The following is an 18,658-nucleotide window of genomic DNA, read 5'->3' as shown; positions in this document are numbered from 1 at the left end:
TCCGAACGGATGACTCGCGCTGACGGCGGTAATCTGCTGACTTGATTTAGCAACGGCGGCACATCAAACGTCTGACTTATCCGGCGAGCTGTTTTTGTGTTTGCCCGACACGCCGACGTGAAATTATATGGACGTTTGGGTTCCAAAACCATGAAGCCCACGGACTTTGATGACGACTCCGAGTTTATGTCTGCCGCCGCAATGATATTTTTGGGTTTCGAGTCTTGACAGCCAGCGGACAAATCTCCCCGAGATGATATTCACTTCCCCTCGGGGTGACTTACAGTAACTCTGGTAATGGCTCTCGTCTCATGTCGCTTTTATGGCGTTATAACAATAAAATAAAAAATGAAGATGAAGAACACGCACAGCCACCAGCGCAGGCTGTATGTTACACTGACACGCAAATATCTCACCATTCACCCTCTCATTCACACAGGGGGCAATAAGGGTGGCCCAAACACCGCTAACACCGCTAACACTGCTAACACCGCTAACACCGCTAAACACAGCGCTGTTAATCGGTCTCTGCTTGAGGTTTCGAAGCGCTAACACCGGATAGCGTTCACCCGTTCATTCACTCACGCGTGCACCGAGGCGCCGACAAAAGGTCATCCGAAGTGACGCGCGGCCATCTTGAGTAAACACACAAATGCGGTAACGGCATCTTGTCGAGGCTAATAAAAACACACATCCGTGGAGGCCGAGTCGCGGCGCGCTGTCGAGCGAGCCGAGCGCGCTCTTCAAAAAGATGACCCAATCTAAAATAGACCCCGGACACAAAGATTGCTTGACAAGACCCTCTGACGGCGGGAGCGCCGCAGAGCGAGCGCTTTTGAGCGGCGAGAGTCCAAAGGCTGGCCTTCAAGTGTATGCAGTGACCTTTGCTGATGAAAAGCCCCCAAAATGGTATTTTAACAATATCGTGATGCCCTTTCAATATGAAAGGCGGCATAAGCGACACTCTCAGCCAACGGCAACATAAAAGGCCAGAGATGGCGGGCGGACCGAGGTGAGCACGGGCGCGTGAAGATACCGGCGTGCACGGCTGGCGCGTGCGTGCGTGAGCCGCCGCATATTTAGATTCACTTATCCTGCACTGTGGCGGCGCCGCCGTCGCCCGCTCCCACGAGGGATCCTGACAGTCCGCCCGCCAGAAAGAAAATATGGAAACCACACGGACGGCGTCATTAAAATACACTCTGGATGCTTCTTGCCGGGAGATAACACACACACACACACACACACACACGCAAACACACACACCACACTGGTTTCCCCACGTCAGCAGCCGCCATTAAAAAAAAAAACCAAAACAATCTGCAACTGCTTGCATTTTGTCTTGACAATGATCCCACATAAGTAAATATATACATCTGTGTGTGTGTGTGTGTGTGTGTGTCAGATATTGCCCAATTGAAAAAAAGGGTCACGTGGTAGTGAAGGTCACATTGTCCAGCAGAAAAGCATGCTCAGGTTCCTCACGGAGCCCTGACGGCTCGTATCCACGACACCTCCAGGAGTTTGTACCTACAGCGCACGTGTAGGATGGAGGTTCTGCCAAGAAGCTCTCAGGAACCCGGCGGGTTGGAAAAAGCCGGTCCACTGCTCCGCCACCCGAAAGCCAATCCGCACAGGTTCCTCCAGAAGGGCATCTTCTGCAAACGTCCAGGCTCTTCTGGCTGAGGAGCTCCTTGTCCACGATGAAGGACTAACGAAGTCCCGGCCCGGAGGCCAGCAGGTCCTCCTCCCGTGCCGAGAAGAAGCAGCTTGAATTCCTTTCCCGAGCTTTGGTTTCACTACAAAGTTCCGTCACCATGGAAACGCACCAACCGAGGTCTCCCGGGGATCACCGGCGAGTCACCAGGTGGAGCTCGTTCTCCACCAGAACCTTCTCGTCCAGGAGGGAAATCCAAAAAATCCTGAGCTTGGACCCGCGGGATCATCGGCTCTCAGACGAGAAAAACATCATGCGGCGTTGAGAGTGCGTCGGGAGGCCGGCCGGAGAGGCCAACCGGAAAGATCCCACACTCTCCGCTGCACTTGAACACACCGCGGCTCTGGTGGGCAAATGAATACAGTGTGTTTTAATTTTCCAACAGGGAGCAAATTAAGAGCTGATAATGGATGCAAATGTAGTGGAGATTTCTGGTAGATTGCTCTCTGAACAGCAGGGTGTGTGTGTGTGTGTGTGTGTGTGTGTGTGTGACACACACGCGCCTCCCAATTACAGCTCAAAAGCCCTCCCCTCCCTCCACCCACCACCAAATACATAAAAACCATCGAGAACCACGGCATAATTTGAAAAATAGACCATTTTAATAAAGGCTACATCTCTTCATAATTACAATAATTAAAGTACCGAGGCATCTTTTCAACCGAGCTCTATAGAACGCATAATTTACAGTTTACGAGTGGAGCCGAGGGAAGCCATGAAAAATATTATAAAGCATAAAACGCGGTGGGATGGGATACTAAAAAAAAAAAAAAAAAAAGCGTAAAAAATAACTCTTTTTCAACTTAAGGCCCCTTGCGAAAACCAAGGGAGTAATAGGACCCTTAAAACGGGGCAAAACACGGCAAGAACCCATGTAGGCACAGCTACTGTACTCAGTTACAACACTACGGCGTAGTGTTTTATCGCCGCCGTCCAAAGTGCGGGTCGGCGGAACACGCCATCCATATCGCCATGGATGTAAACAGTTTTTGGGGGGACCTTCCTTCCTCTTCGAAACACGTAGGCGGTTTGTGCGATGCCTGCGCCGCTGAAACAAAAGGCACTAAAAGACGAGACGGATCAAGGCGAGCCGGGCGGCGGGAGGTTAAGACGTCAACTTTTGTTTTTTTTTTTCACGCCGCGCTCAAGATGGCCGCCGTTTTTCTGAGGAGGTATTTTCTAAACGGGCTGAAAATGAGCTTTTGGAGAAGCCACGGTCGTTCCTCACAGGTGGGAACCTTCTCCTTCCTCTCCACCCAGCAGCTTGTCCATTGAAGAGAGGCGGCGGCGGCGGCGGCGGCGGCGTATTTCCAATAAATAGCAATAGAGATCTTTACACTACAATACTAGCATCACAATACAATGCAATGTACATTAATATCCGGGTTTCAGGAGGGCGCTCAGACGAGATGGCGTGCACGTTGTGGGTCAGTCTTTGAGAATCCGACCCGCTCGCCCGGCTTTCCCGTCCAGTGGTCGTTTCCCCCGGTTTTCTCCTCTGACATCAACGGTTTCATTCCGGCGACGCGCAGTTCCTTCCTTTTCTTCGGCCGCCGGTCCCGGTTTTATCCGGGAAGACGGCGCGCCTTCCTCCTCCCTCCCCCCCACCGCCACTCCGAAAAAAAAGAAAAATCCGCCGCCGTTCCTTCGACAAACATCTCCAGCAGCGACGGTTGGTTGTTTTCTTAGCTTAAGACGCGGGAGTTGTGCTTCTGAGCGTGAGGTGGCGAGCAGCTCTCAGTCCATCCTCTCCACCTTGCCCAGGATCTTCCCCTCGTAGGTGGGCAGCAGGGCGCCGTCGTCGGACACCTCCTCGAACACGGCGCCGCACTCAAACTCATCGCTGGCCTTCTTGAAGTAGTACCTGCAACGGAGACAGGAGAGAAGCTTCATAGCCTCGCCTTTTTTTTTTTTTACATTTTTTTAAGTTGTTGCTCTTTAAACCTGTATGCACGCGTCCATTCGGCGTCCAAAAAGGCGGCTCGGTTAAAACACACACACATCATAAACTAAACTAACACATCCTGGGTCTGAACAAATGAAATATTATTACGAAATACTTTGTTCTTTACATGATTGAATGTAAAATCACACAAAAATGAATGGAAATCAAATGTGTGAACCCACGGAGGTCTGGTTTTCGGTGTCACAACATGCTGATCCAACATGGGTGAAATGTCCTTAAAACAAGTTAGTTTGATTTCACACACGCGTGATGGACTTTGTGTTGTTTACCTTTGTTTTTTTGTTTTTATGATTATTATTATTGAAGGTGCACGTGCAACATTGGGTCTCAAGCTGAGCCTCATTATTTTGATAAGATAAGAATGAATTGATCCAAATTCAATTGTTGCAGAAGCTCTACATGGTAGTTCTGGACAGAATATGCAAATAAAGATTATAAGTCCATGTCAAATATATACAAGAGAGTACAAAAAAAAAAATGCCGTGGAATGCTTACGGAAATAAGGCGGGGAGTAAAAATGATAGATCGATATAAATATTCGCACGGACGAGAGTGTAAGTAGAGATGTACGTAGACGGGTAGAGTGTGTTTGTTGGAGTCCAAATAATAAAAAGGAGGGTCTTGGTGGCGGCCATGACTTCACCGAGCCATTAATGATGACCTTCCCCCCCATTTTAAAAGGAAGAGAAAGCAGCAGGGGAGAGCGAGTCAAGGGCTCTCACAATTCACTCATTAAATATATGACGGAAAAAAAGGCCTGGGGTGAAAGGAATGGACTGCCCGCGCCATTTCAATGCGTGTGTTTGTTTTTTCGCTTTTTTTTTTTCCGACGGCGTTAACGAGACGGGGCGATAAAAATACAAATAATACGCGTGTGAGCGAGACGCACGTGCACGAACGGGCACGAGGGCGGGATGGCCAAATCAACGATACGACAGAAGCCGAGGGGGGAGAGACGCTCGGATTCCCGGATTTGTGACGGTTTTCATTCGGAATTGAACCGAGGACCTTCTTGCTACGAGCCGCGAGCGCTAACCGCTACGAGGGCGGAGCCTAAGCCTGTCTCGGGTCTCAGGGGAGCTCCCGATTGGCCGGGATGAGACATTAATAAGGTGACAAAAAGCACAAGATGTGCCCGTTAAGGGTGTCCCTTTTCTCCTCCCCTTTTGCGTGGAAGGAGAAAACAAGAAAAGCTGCTCTCCTTAAAAAAAACAACACACAGAAAAAAAAAAGGAAATCTTCAAAGAGCCATGAACTTTTTGCAGAGCGAGCGAGGGAGGAAGAGAGAGGCTGGATTTCCACTGGAACATGTTTTATGTGGCTGGATGAACCCCCCCCCTTCTCCGTTTGCGCTGACATCTGGCACCAATATCGTCTGGCAGCGCCCGGCAGTACTGTTCTTTGTTGAACCGCTGCCATGTTGAAATGACCCAACTCTGCGCATTCTCTGGCTGCTTATTAAAGCGCCGCTCGCAAAAAAAAAAAAAAAAAACATTAAAAACAACAAAAACGGACGAACTGAGATAGCGAAACAGCGGGAGGCAGATGCGGAGATCTTCGCTCGACACATCTGGACACACCAGAAAGCCCTTCTCTTTCTCCATACCTGAAATTCAAACCCCCGGAGATCCCGCTAGCCTCCTCGCGCCGTGCGTTTCGCAACCGTCCACATTACGACATACGTGTGCGCGCACATCATAGCGGGGAAGAAGGAAAAAAAAAAAAAAAAAAAAGAAAGAAAGAAAGAAAAGAAGCCCTGATAGCATCAGAGAAGAATTTGCATGCTGGCCATTTGTGTGAGTCTTTGTTGATTGAAATGAAAGAGGCCGGGGCTTCAAAGCTCTGCGTATTAAGTGTGCCTTAGCATGGAAATCAATACCAGATGGGACCCAAATCACTGCAGTTCAAAACTCTACAACCAACCCTCACACCACCCAGCCTCAGCACACACACACACACACACACACACACACAGAGATCAGAATCTGGCCGGGGAAACTGCTGTATACCAACACTTTAAGCGCACTGGGTCACTGCTCTTCTGAGCTTCTCTCTTGTACAGTCAGTTGTCCATATACAGGACTGTCTCAGGAAATAAGAATATTGTGATAAAGTTCTTTAGCTTCTGTAATGCAATTAAAAATACAAAAAATGTCTTTTTTTTTTTTTTGAGATAGGATTTTTGAGTTTTATTAAGATTTTATTGCCATAAAAAGCAATATTAAAATAATAAAAGGCTTGCAATATTTGAGTTGATTTGTAATGAATCCAGAATGTGTGACATTTTTGTTGTTTTTGTAATTGCATTACAGAAGATAAAGAACTTTATCACAATATTCTAAATTTCTGAGACAGTCCTGTATGAATATGATTATAACTCTATTTTTTCCTCTTTTTTTTTTAATTTATTTATTTACTCTTTTTTTTTTAATTATTATCTTTTAATAAATGTATTGTTTTTATTTTATTTTATTCTTGATGTTCACAACTTTGATGCTGCTACACCATGTGCCCCAAATTACCCTTCGCGAACAAATAAACTTTTCTGATTCTGATTCTCCACTTAAAAGTTGGCCGGCATAATATTCTACTAATCATTCATTCATTATCCGGGGCCGCAGAAGAATAAATAACTTCCATTATTTCCGTTATCTTTATTATCCCAGTCCGAACCAGGTTTTATTCTGCAGAATGACTGAATTCTCTCCGTTACGTCCGTCTATGACTCACTCCTGATGCTCGCCTCGCTCACGTGATACATTAACGCTAATATTAAACCCACAAACTGGCAAAATGAGTAAAAAACAGACGTCTTTGGAAAGTTTCTCTGCAAAGGGGAAAAGGCCCGGGGAGGAGACAGAAGAAGAAGAGCCTATGACCACGAGGAAAAAGAAAGCTGGATTTAACAGACAATAGCAGAAAATCTACTTCAAATACGGATTTAGCGCCACAGGTGATTCCCACGCACCGAGCACGCTCTGCAGAACATGTGGCGACCGGCAATGACGACTTCAAAACCGCTTAGCTTTTGGAGTATTTTGAAAGGAAAATGCCAGAATATTGTTATAATAAACCGGTCCGTGGTGCAAAAACGGTTGGGGTCTGCTGATCTGCACCACTAATCCTGGAGCGTAAGGGAGGGGGAGCCAATCACAGCTCTCATTTGGCGAGAGGCGGGTTCACCCTGGACCAATCACAGGGCTCATAGAGACATACAACGTTCGCTCCCTCATTCACACATCGTACTCTATGTGGACATTCAACATTTGCTCGAGACCTACAACGTTCTCCCTCTCATTGATGCATCATAAAGACTTATAACGTTCACCCTCTTTATACATCATATAGGTCAAATCTGTCAAACTCTGGCCCGCGGGCCAAGTTTGGCCCGCACTGTGATTACTTTTAGCCCGCAGAGCCATACCAAATGACTATTAGCGCTAGCCCGCTACAGTGCACGTACCGCTAATTCTACAAATCCCAGAATTTTCTGCTGGTGTTTTGGCACGAAAATCACAACAGGACCCATAAACACCCTCTCCTCCGTGTACAGTAGCCATAGCCACCTTATGCTAATACTAGCATCCGGCTACTTAGGCAGAAAACAGGATTTTGCATGTGTGCAATATTAAGTTATATATTGTAAAGTATTACGCTATGCTTGCTCCATATTTAGCTTTTCAGCAAAACTTGTTTGGGTTCAATGTAATATCTGGAGGAAGATTTTTTTCAATATATATCAATTTTGGCCCGCGACTTTGTCCCAGTTTTGAATTTTGGCCCTCTGTGTATTTGAGTTTGACACCTCAGATATAGATGCATGCAACCATTCACCCTCTCATTCACACATGGTGCTCTATCAGACATGCAACATTATTCTACACGTCATATTTAGACATACAACTTTCATACATCATACAGAGACACGCAACAGTTCATTCTATCATACACACTTCCTATAGATGCAATGCAACCAATCATACTCTATATAGACGTACAACATTTACTCTAATTATGGGTTAAATGGTGACATAAAATATAAAATATTCACCCTGTCATTCACACATCTTGGCAACTGAGTGTCTCAGATGAATCTGCTGGAGATTTCCATCTTCCACAGTGCGCGCGTGTGTGTGTGTGTGTGTGTGTGACCTCGTTGACGGCGTACAAACACCTCAGTGGTTTGTCATCACACACCTGTAGTAGCCCTTCTTGCGTAGCTGCTCCTTGAAGTGTCCCAGGGTGAGACTGTGGCCCTTCATGGTCCACCGGTAGGGAATCTCCTCCCCGCAGAAGAAATATGTCACCACCGTCTCCCCGCCGGACGCCCCGTGGCTCGCCGAAGCCTTCTTACACTCCGTCCTGCGCAGGAGATACCAGAGGTGGCGTGAGGAGGAGGACGAGCGGCACGGACAAACATCCACGGACAAGAAGGCAGCACTGGACTAGAAAGACAGTAAATGAATTCTGGCTGAAGTGTGTGTGACCCAGTGCCACTACTGTGTGTGTGTGTGTGTGTGTGTGTGTGTGTGCGTGTGTGAGAGAGAGAAAGAAGGGGGTACAGTATTATCAATTCCCCTTCAGCCATGTCCAAGGCTTTGTAGGCCCACTTCAGAGGAGCTCTCCTTTTTTTTCTGCTAAGCTCTGCACAACCCGGCCGACTGCCAGCCTCACTGAAGGACGGCCAATAAAAAAAATGATACACGGATATGAAAGGGCTGTCTACGTCAGGTGGTGCGGCGACTACACACACACACACACACACACACACACACACACACACACACACACACACACATAAAACACACATAAACACTCATGAGATCCATGCAAACTAAAATAAAAAGCTCTGCAAAGATGGGTCACCTTTGAAGGCTCATGCATGTGTGTGTGTGTGTGTGTGTGTGTGTGCGCACATGTACAATATGAAGGTTTGCACCTGACCGCTCGCGGGTCTCCCTACATTACGAGCGCGGGCGACGAGGAGGAGGCGGAGCTAAAAGGGTAGCAGAGCACTGCAAAGCGGAGAGGTGGATGAAGAGGAGGAGAGAAGAGGAGGATGGGAGGAGGACGGCGAGGGCAGGACGCTAGAGGCATCGTACTCTTCTGACAGCTGACCGGGGCCGGAGGTCGGGGGCCCGACGGGGCCGGGGGCCGGGGGCGCCGGACCCCCGCTCTGAGCGGGCGCCGGGTGGCTCTTCTCCCGCTGGACGCCGGACGCCGAATGCCTGCCGGGCCGAGAAGGAGCTTCATCGCAAACGTCTCGAGGAAACGGAGGTTAAATGTGCGCGGGTCGCCCGGTCGTACCTCTGCTTGGCGGTCTTGGTGGAGACCTCCTCCAGCCTGCGGCAGGCCTCCTCCAGCTGCGACAGGGTGTTGGGAGGGGGGAGGGGAGGCATGGCGGGGTCCTGGATGAACGGCTGGGCGGGCTGGTGGCCGCGCAGGTGGACGCAGCTTCCGCCGCCGCCCCACGTGTGCGTCTGGGCGGAGGAACCCCCGAAAGACTTTTTGGTGCTTTGAGCGCTGCGTGGGCGGGAAAGAGACGTGAGCGTGGCGTCGGCGTCGTCGCTTTTAAGCCGCGGGCGCCACGACTCACCTGTGGGACTTGTGCCGGCCCTGACGTTTACTCTCCAGGATCCACTGCAGCACGTTCTGCGCCGGGTCGGTCGTGTCGCTCGGCAACTGCAAGGGCCCGCCGTCGTCCACGCACCTCTCCGCCACCACGTCCTCGGCCCCGGATCGACACACTCGCCTCGACAGGGAACTCGACCGCCTGCGGGGACGAGGACGGACGTTATAAGATAAAATAAACCTTCGTTGATCCACATCGGAGTAAGAGTTCTATGTGTAAAGTAAATATGAATAGAAATAGAAAAACCTGAAGACATCCACAACTAATTAAACAGCGGCGACAAAATCGAGGATAACAGTGAAAAGACGACAGAATGGAAAACAAAAGACAGAAAAGGTGAAAATAGACGACCAAAACAAAGCGACAACGTAAACAGAGTGAACAAAAATAAACAAAAATAGGCAGGAAGCGAGTGGAAAGAGTGAGATGGTGAGGTTGTGGAAGCGCAGATGCCGGAGTCTGACGGGCGAGAGCCTGAAGGAGCGTCTGTTCGGTTCTGCATCAGGTGGGATGGACCGTCGGTTCAGGGAAGGACGGTCCAAGATAGCTCCCGGTTTGACCTTCGCCCGAACCACTGCCACCGATTGGAGACGGTCTCGCCGCCGAGCGGGTTTTCCTCACTATCTTGTTGGTCCCTGCTTCGCCCCGCCAGCACACTAAACCCAAGAAGAGGCTACCGTAGACCGGTAGAAGGTCTTGAGGAGCTACTGCGCCACACAACCTCAGGAGGAACATCCTGCTCTGAGCCTTCCTGTAGAGCTTATCTGTGAAACTCTCGTCAAAATCTTCACGTCTCGGCAACCGGACTTGAATTTCTTCACTTGAAGACTTTCGCCCCTCATCCGAGAGGCTTCTCCTGTTCGAGTCCGCTTGCTGAGACCGGAAGATGTCTACAAGATTTGGCCACGACCCGGATGAGAACCGAGAACCTCCGCCGACATCTACGAAAGACGTGTTTCTTGAGGACTGACCCGGCGGCGGCGTCGTTGGAGATGGCGCCGCAGATCTCCCTGCCCAGGCTGCGGCTGCGCTGGTAAGGCTGGCAAGGCTGGCACTCGGCGGCGGCGGCGGCGGCGCAGAACCCGTGCACCCGCAGGGCCGCCTCCCGCTCGATCTGCTCCTTGGTCTTTGCTCCGGCGTGGTGGTGGATGTAGTGGTGGTGGATGTGCTTGGTGCCCTGCCTGCCGACCGGGGCGAAGGCGGCGGGGTCCGAGCCCGAGAGAGAAGAGCCGGGGGGCCCCGCTTTCGCCGGGGCCTTGAGGCCGAACCCCGCCCGGGCGAAGGCCTTGTGCTCCGGGGAGCTGGAGCGAGGCGAGTGCCAGATGACGGCGGGCGACTGGCAGCCGGGCGTCTTCAGGACGCGGGAGAGATGTTCGTCCAGGATGGCCTGCGGGTCCTCGTCGGAGGAGCCCGACAGGAGGGTCAGGGGGTGCGGGGAGAGTTGGGGGGCCCCGCCCAGGACCTCCACATCTTCTCGCTCCTCCACCTGCTCACACATGAGAAACATGAGAAAAGGTCGGGTGTCATTAATGCCGCTCATGATGTATTTATTACAGAAATGTAGCGCGAGTGTAATTACAATTTGCACAGTTTTCTGCAGGAATTTATTTCTCCATGCAAAAAAAAAAACAAAAACACTTCAACGACACAATGATGCTCCAAGTCATTAAACCGTCCAGTGATTCTTTTGGACCGGTTTTAAGGACATTACATCGGCGTTTGATCGGCCCGTCGTGTGTTTTTCCACTTTTATTCGGAGTGTGACTCCAAATCCAGACCTTCGTGGGTTCAAACATTCCATTCTCATTCATCATTTTGGTGCGATTTTGTTGTCGGCACGTTCAACTATGTGAAAACCAAAGTATTTCAGAAGAATATTTCATCCATTCAGCTCTAGGATGTGTGATTTTAGTCTTCCCTGAATTCTTTGTAGCAGTGTGCGGATATATTTTTTAAATTTTATCCTCGATGTTCCAAATTGTGCCCCCCACCTGCCCCCCCTGGAGACCAATACAGTTTTCTCCGATGTCCCACAAACCTCCTGAATCTGCTGCAGCTTCTCCTCCAGAGAACTGATGGTGTCCTGCTGTCTCTTCAGGCTCTCCAGGCGCAAGATGAGCTGGGCGGCGAACTCCGCCGGCTCCAGCGGGACCATCTCTTTGGGGGGACAGCGGGTCCGCTACGGCCAAAGACAAGGAGAAACGTCAGCCGGCCGTCCTCCTCCTCATCTATCCGCTCCACCTCCACCGGCCTGCTGGAGGCTGGAGGATGGAGGGGGTTCTCGCAAGACGCCTTTCGGGGCGGCGGCTCCGGTCACGCTGAGCCCGGCCTCGGCTGGCGCTCTGTCATCATCAGGCGCGCCTCTTTAAAGTCACTTCAAAGACTTCCTCGTCAAATATCAAACACACAGCGGGGGGAGAAGAAGGCGGTGTGTGTGTGTGTGTGTGTGTGTGTGTGTGATGGATAGTCGGGATGCGGTGACTTTACATCTAGGAATAAAAAGCGACATATCGACAGGGGGTGGGTGAGAACTCCTGGGAGGAAAGGATTAAAAAAAAAATAAAATAAAAGGCCAACGCTGAGATTGTGAGATGTGAGCGGGAGGGAGGGAAAAGGGAAAAACCAAGGATGAAGGTTTCGCACGACGGCGAGGGTAAATTACCCCCCGCCCGACCACATGCCGGGCACCTTTGAGCTTCGGCGGTGACGGCGTAAGAACGTACGTACGTGCGCTCATCATGATTTATTTGCACCCCCTCCCCCCTTCTGTTTTTTTTTTTGTTCCTCCCATCCCTTTGTAGTGCGGATGAAGGCGAGGAAAGAGCGAGGAAGAAAAAGAGGCGCTGATGCGGCCCGAGGCCGGCGCGCCACGGGAACGCCAGCCGTCGGCAGAGAGGGATCCGACGGGAAAGAAAACGAGGCTAAAAAGCGGCGACAGAAAGGAAACCGGAGCCGATCTGAGGATCCGACGCATCCTGTAAACCATACTGAGGACAACACCAGCGGGTGTGTGTGTGTGTGTGTTCATCCATTCATCCGTTCATTCAGGGTTGCATAAAGGCATCCCAGCTGTGATTGGGCGAGAGGATGGGTTCACCATGGACCAATCACAGGGCCACTTATAGAGACACACAGCCGTTCATCCTCTCATTCACACGTCCTATAGATATAACTTCACTCTTTCACACGTCCTATTGAGACATGCAACCATTCACCCTCTCATTCACACGTCCTATAAATATAATTTCAGTCTTTCATTTTTCCTATTGCGATATGCACCCATTAACCCTCTCATTGACACATCCTACAAACAGAATTTCACCCTTTCATTCACTCATCACATTGACACATGCAACCATCACCCTCTCATTCACATGTCCTACAAACATAATTTCACTATTTCATACGTCCTATTGAGACATGCAACATTCACCCTCTCATTTGAACGTCCTACAAACATAATTTCACCCTTTCCTTCACTAATATATTGAGACAAGCAACATTCACCCTTTCATTCACACATCCTATAGATATACTTCACTCTTTCATACGTCCTATTGAGGCATGCAACCATTCACCCTCTCATTCACACGTCCTACAAACATAATTTCACCCTTTCCTTCACTAACATATTGAGACAAGCAACATTCACCCTGTCATTCACACATCCTATAGATATAACGTCACTCTTCCATATGATATGTCCTATGGAGACAAGCAACATTCACCCTGTCATACACACATCCTATAGCAACATGCAACATTCACCCTCTCATTCACACATCCTATAGACATAACTTCACTCTTTCATATGTCCTATAGGAACATGCAACCATTCACCCTCTCATTCACACATCCTACAAACATAATTTCACCCTTTCCTTCACTTACATATTGAGATATGCAACCATTCACCCTTTCATTCACATGTCCTACAAACATAATTTCACCCTTTCATTCACACATCACATTGAGACACACAGCCGTTCACCCTCTCATTCCCATGTCCTATAGCTATAAATTCACTCTTTCATATGTCCTATGGAGACATGCAACATTCACCCTGTCATACACACATCCTATAGCAACATGCAACATTCACCCTGTCATACACACATCCTACAGCAACATGCAACATTCACCCTCTCATTCACACGTCCTATAGAGATAATTTCACTTTCATATGTCCTATTGAGATATGCAACATTCACCCTGCCATCCACACATCTGGACCATGTAGGGTCTCCACGAACCCCCTGCATGTGTTTGGACTGCGGGAGGAACCCAGAGGAACCCAGAGGAACCCTGAGGAACCTCAGGCAGACGTGGAGAACATGGCGCCTCCTCACAGGAAGGCCTCCCGTGGGAATCAGCGGTAACGTTCACAAGGTGGATTCATGAAACAAGCCCCCCCCCCTCCTCCTGTTCTAGCTCCTTCCAAAGCCCTGAGCTTCTGGCTCTCCTTTGACCCTGTGGAAGCTCACATGCTGTGTCTGGGAGGGGGTGCTGCCGCTGAGAAGAAGGGGGCCAGCTCTGTTGGAAGTTGTCACTTTCCTGCTCGTACGCTCCATTCATCCGGGATCAAAGCGCCGGCTGCGAGCGCGTGCACGCCAACGCGCCGGAGCATCTTGGCGGGGCCTCGTTCCAGGGCGGCGGAGATCTTCCTCATCTCTCCCGCCGTTCTCCATATTTACATCGCCGGCGAGAGGAGGAGAGCGCGGAAAAACCCCGGCGTGTTCAGAGCGCGGTGGCGATAAACAGCTTAGAGACCTTCCCCGTCTCCCGCAGACTTCAAGGAACCCTAATGGGGGTGTAGGTGACACCAAAGGTAGCAAAGGTGTGTGTGTGTGTGTGTGTGTGTGTGTGTGTGTGTGTGTGTGGGAGGTTGGGTCTTTTGACGTTACTCTTCAGATCTTTGCTGGTGTTGTTGAATGCAGATACAGTTTGTGCACAACTATTCATAGAAACCAAAGAAGAGAGAGACCGGGAATGGAGGGTGGGGGGGCTGGAAGCGACGCCGTGGTGTGTGAGTGTGTGTGTGTGTGTGTGTGTGTGTGTGTGTGTGTGTGTGTGTGTGTGTGTGTGTGTGTGTGTGTGTGTGCGTGTGTGTGTACTCACAGGGAAAGCAGGCAGGGAAACCTGGCTGTTCATCCTCATGTTACGCTGCATCTCTCGCTGGAGATGCTTCTTGGAGCCCAGCTTGTACGGCGGGATGCCATCTCTGGAGGCCGCACAGAAGAACACATGCAGAAGATGAGAAGAAACAAACAAAACGCTAAAAAGACCAAGCTAAGGCTACGGCTACGGCTACGGCTACGGCTACGGCTACGGCTACGCTGATGGGCCAAAACAGCTGCAAAGTCATGTAATCGGATTTATTAACTCTCCCTAAATGACAATGCTTTTCTCCTTTTGGGCTTAATCTGATATGAGTGAGGGATACAGGAACCCTGTCCACACACACAGACACACACACACACACACACACACACACACACACACACGCACGCTCACACACACACAAAAATTGTGTATTAAAGAGCACGGTGGTTTCTATGGGGCCGATTTTGATCTCGCTACGATACACGTGCACACTCACAAACACATGCACGTGCGCTTATACACTCAAGAGATGAGCTGAGTATGTGTGTGTGTGTTGGGGGGGGGGTCGTCGTCCAATCACCTGCCTCCATCTAACCCCCGCAGCCAATCGTCCGCCTCCATCTAGCCCTCTGCTCTGCAACCCCCTGCCCTCCATCCCTACACCTCGTTCGGTCGTCCCCGTTAGCGGACGCCGTTCTCCCGGCGCGCGGCTAAACCCGGTTAAGTCGGTCTGAGGGACGGTTAGTTAGCGGGTTAAGAGAAAGAAAGGCAAAATGAAAGGGGGACATCAAAGGACGGGCACACTTCAAATGGGAGTAAAACTCTTTTCTCCCATGCTAAGCAGCAGCTTCCCGGTGACCTAGCTTAACCGAGGAGCACTTTTCCACTTTTGCTTTGAAATGCCACAGTCATGCGCATAAGCGCCCCCCCCCCCCCTCGCCGCCGCCGCCGCCCCCCCCGCCCAATCTTCATTTGGCAAGCACTGCCTCTGCCTCTGATCTCCGCACATCAAAAGGCTGGTTTGTAAGATAAGGTAATGTTTGAAGTCTGCGCAGCTGCATTCCCCAGCGTCCAAGCAAATCCATAAATAAGATATAAGCAAAAAAAACTCCCCCTCCGCCGCTCTCTTTCTCTTCCCACACAGCTTCCCCCGCCTCCCCGCATTGTTTTCCCCCCTTTTCCTTTCAGTTTTCTAATCTGTAAATTAGATTCAAATGTTTACGGGGGTCCTTCTGAGTGACCCGAAGGGCAGCGGGCATTCTGATTGTTATTGTCAGTGTGTGTGTGTGTGTGTGTGTGTGTGTTTGGGGTGGGGTGGGGTTTCCCTGCGGCTAATGCTTTATCACCACAATGAGCAAAGTGCAGCAGAACTGGACGCGGCGCTAGCAGTTGTAAAAAGGCGCTTTACAGCCGCCATATTTGCCCCGGCGCCAACATGGAAGTCACGGCGTTCTTGAAAACCTATCGTTAGCGTCGTCACGGGTAATCTCGCCGTTTTCGCCGACGTCACCCGCACGCCAGATAAGTCCGGGCTCCCCGTCCCTCGGCCTTGAGCTTTGACCGACCCGTGACCTCGTGTCGCGGCGTCGACATGTGACGGCGCCGGGGAATGAGGCCCGCGGCACGTACGCGGAGAGGCGCCGCCTCCCGCAATGACGCCAATTAGCAAAGTAAAGCGATTATTATTCGGACTGAACACCGCAACCTTTCCTGCGTGCGGCGCGGCGGCAGCAAATGACTTTCACAGAGAGCGATGACATCATCCACGTGCGACGGGACCTCGGCGGCGACCCTTCTTTGCGGCGTTTCGCAAGCGTCTCACGAGCGTTTCGCCCGTCCACTTACACGCTGCCGTCCGTCACGGACATGGCGTCGTCGGTGAGCGCGTCGCTGGACACCTCGCTGTCGTTGGTGCTGCTGAAGGGCGCGAAGGAGCCCATGTGGCAGGCGCTGAGCGGCTCCCCCCTCTTGTAGGATCTGCGGAGGGGTCACCACAACACGCGTTAGATCGGGAACGCCGTCCCGCAGGTGGACTTTTTGCGTTTCCCGCGAGTTAGCATATGAAAACCAAAGCCTGGGGGGGGGAAACCGGGGTCCCCCCTTCTCTCTTTCCCACTTCCCCCCTTATTGCTCTTTCCTCGACGTCGGTCTCCTGCTGGGCGCGCATCCTCGGCGGGGGGGTGAAAGTACCCGACAGAGGAGGGGGGGGGATAGGAATGGAAAAGGGGGTGTCCGGGAGGGGAGACCCCGAGTGTTGCGGGGCCCCCGACCTTCAGAGGGAGCTCGCAGAGTCAGGTATTTAACACAGCTGGCCTCGCATTCTCCCCCCCCCTTCGCCTCTCTTTCACCCCCTCATTTATCCCTTTCTTTCATGAGATACACCCCCCGCCTCCCTCCCCGGCCTTCCTTTCCGCTCTCTTTCCCCCTCACTTTCGCTGGAGAAAAAAAAAAAAAAAACCATGCCTCCTGGTCCCCGTCTATGAGTTTTCGAAAAAGGAGGAAGATAAAAGTGGCGGGGGGGGGAAGGAGGGAATCAGAGGAGGATTGACGCAAACAAGAAAAGAGGGAAGAAGAGAGCGAGAGGGTTGGTGGTGGTGGTGGGGTGGTGGAGATGTTGATTCTGCACTGTAGCTGCTGCTGCTCGGGGTTTGTTTTCCCTTTTTTTTGCTTTTTCAAAGGGAACCTGAGTCAGATGAGAGGAGGAGGAAAAAAAAAAAGAGGGGGGGAATGGCTTCCACATGTTTGGGGATCTGGATGGTGACAATGGGAAGGAAGGAGGGGGCAAAAGGGGCTCCACGTCCCGTCCATCCATCCATCCATCCATCCATCCATCCATCCATCCATCTGATCCTCAGCAGCTCAAAGTTCAAACCAGCTCCTGACCTGAAGGATGTGCATCCCAGAAGAACCAGAACAGCGACAGTGTATAAAATGCATCCCAGCAGGAGAAGAAGAAGAAGAAGAAGAAGAAGAAGAGGACGGCGGGAGAAAGGGAAGGAGGGGAATGTCGTCGGGCCGGCGCGGTGAACTTTCTCCACCGGCTCGGCCAAGATGTTTCAAAGCGCGGGAAATCCACGTGAGAAGGTAGCGGAGGAGAGCGATTTGGGATTAGCGGCGACGGGGAGAAGAAGGTGGAGTCGCTCTTACCTGTAGCCCCTCTCCATGACCTCCACGGCCCTCATGGCCATGGCGGCTCGCTGCGCCTTGGCCGTCAGTCCCACCAGCGTCCCGCCTTTAAAATCGCAACTCCACTCCTCCTCCTCGTTGAGCGTGGGCAGGTATCCGCACACCACCTTCAGGTCGCCCAGACCGTTGGAGGCGACGTGGCCGGGGTTCTCGCCGCCCGTCCTCACGTACTCGAGGTAAATGTCAGAGGCGAGGAACATCTGGTAGGCGTTCTCCTCCATGTCGGTCTGGATCTCGGTCTGCGCCTGGTCGAACATGGCCGAGTCGATGTGCTGCCTCTTGACGTTATCCCGTATGAAGGTCTTGGTCGCGGGTTTGAGCAGCTTGGCGACCACGCCGTTGTTCTCGATGTAGCGCTTGTAGATGGCTTTGGCGACCCTCTGCGTTTTGGTATCCTTGATGTCCATCTGCCGGAAGCCGTTGCAGGCGAACCAGAAGTCCAAGGCGTCCACGCACTTCTCCCCCTCCAGGAAGGTCCTGAAAAGCAGCGCTCCGTCCTGGTCCCCGAGGAGCGAGTGCAACGACTTGGTCCAGCGCGACAGCGGCGAGTCCGGGGAGGCGCTCCCCTCGGGCTCCCCGAGACCGTCCTGGTTCCTCCGGGCCACCGAGCCCGGGGAGCCCAGCGGGACGGGCTTGGGGGGGTCGGCGGGCTTCATGGCCGCCGCTTTTCCGGGGTGGCGGGGCGCCTCGCCCTCCTCCCCGGGCACGGGGGGTCGAGGGGCATCTTCTCGGAAACTACCGGCGACGTGGTCCACGAGCGCCCGGCTCATGGCTCTCGAGACGGCGGGAAAGGGAGAGCTTCGCCGCCGCCGCCGCCGCCGCCGTGGTCGTCCGCCTCCTCGAGCTTCTCCTGGAATCTCCTGGCTGTCAGCAGGGGGGTGGTGAGGGTGGGGGGAGGCTTCTCCGCCGCCCGGCCGTCCGTCTTCTTCTCTCTAAAACACACACACAAAGTATCGATCTAATCCGAACCAGATCCAGAAGCTGCAGAGGAGAGTCTTCTCAGACCCTGGTGGACTTTTTGTTTCCTCCAGAAAACAGTGAGAAGACGCTGCAG

General features: G+C 51.7%; 1 protein-coding gene across 2 annotated transcripts; it reads right to left on the bottom strand.

Annotated features, from left to right (window-relative positions):
- Positions 1-2,297: 2,297 nt before the first annotated feature.
- axin2 (axin 2 (conductin, axil)) lies at positions 2,298-18,530 on the bottom strand. 2 transcript variants are annotated; one of them, XR_015108978.1, is made up of 10 exons: positions 17,566-18,530; positions 16,264-16,395; positions 14,434-14,536; positions 11,354-11,494; positions 10,287-10,801; positions 9,280-9,456; positions 8,991-9,206; positions 8,623-8,911; positions 7,881-8,045; positions 2,298-3,581 (listed from the first exon to the last, which is right to left on the bottom strand). XR_015108978.1 is itself a non-coding variant. In XM_086176294.1 (10 exons), exons 1-10 carry the CDS (start codon positions 18,372-18,374, stop codon positions 3,455-3,457), a joined length of 2,511 nt encoding a protein of 836 aa, XP_086032420.1. In that variant the 5' UTR covers positions 18,375-18,530; the 3' UTR covers positions 2,298-3,454. The 2 variants fall into 2 exon arrangements, 1 of the variants encoding a protein (XP_086032420.1); XM_086176294.1 differs by having other exon boundaries at positions 8,786-8,911.
- Between the last annotated feature and the right edge of the window lie 128 nt (positions 18,531-18,658).

The sequence above is a fragment of the Fistularia commersonii genome, chromosome 28, assembly GCF_037954325.1.
Source record: "Fistularia commersonii isolate RoL2024-O1a breed Wild chromosome 28, RoL_Fcom_v1.0, whole genome shotgun sequence".
Lineage (NCBI taxonomy): Eukaryota > Metazoa > Chordata > Actinopteri > Syngnathiformes > Fistulariidae > Fistularia > Fistularia commersonii.
This window is presented reverse-complemented; position numbering and strand designations above follow the sequence as displayed.

What these genes read in the sequence shown, in the direction of transcription:
- axin2 (XM_086176294.1), bottom strand. Translation starts at nt 18,374, where the DNA reads ATGAGCCGGGCGCTCGTGGACCACGTCGCCGGTAGTTTCCGAGAAGAT. An exon ending in TTTCCCTGCCTGCTTTCCCT is followed by an intron (nt 11,495 to 14,433) that starts GTGAGTACACAC and finishes CTTTGGCCGTAG; the next exon opens with CGGACCCGCTGTCCCCCCAA. An exon ending in ACCAAGACCGCCAAGCAGAG is followed by an intron (nt 8,912 to 8,990) that starts GTACGACCGGGC and finishes TCGGCCCGGCAG; the next exon opens with GCATTCGGCGTCCGGCGTCC.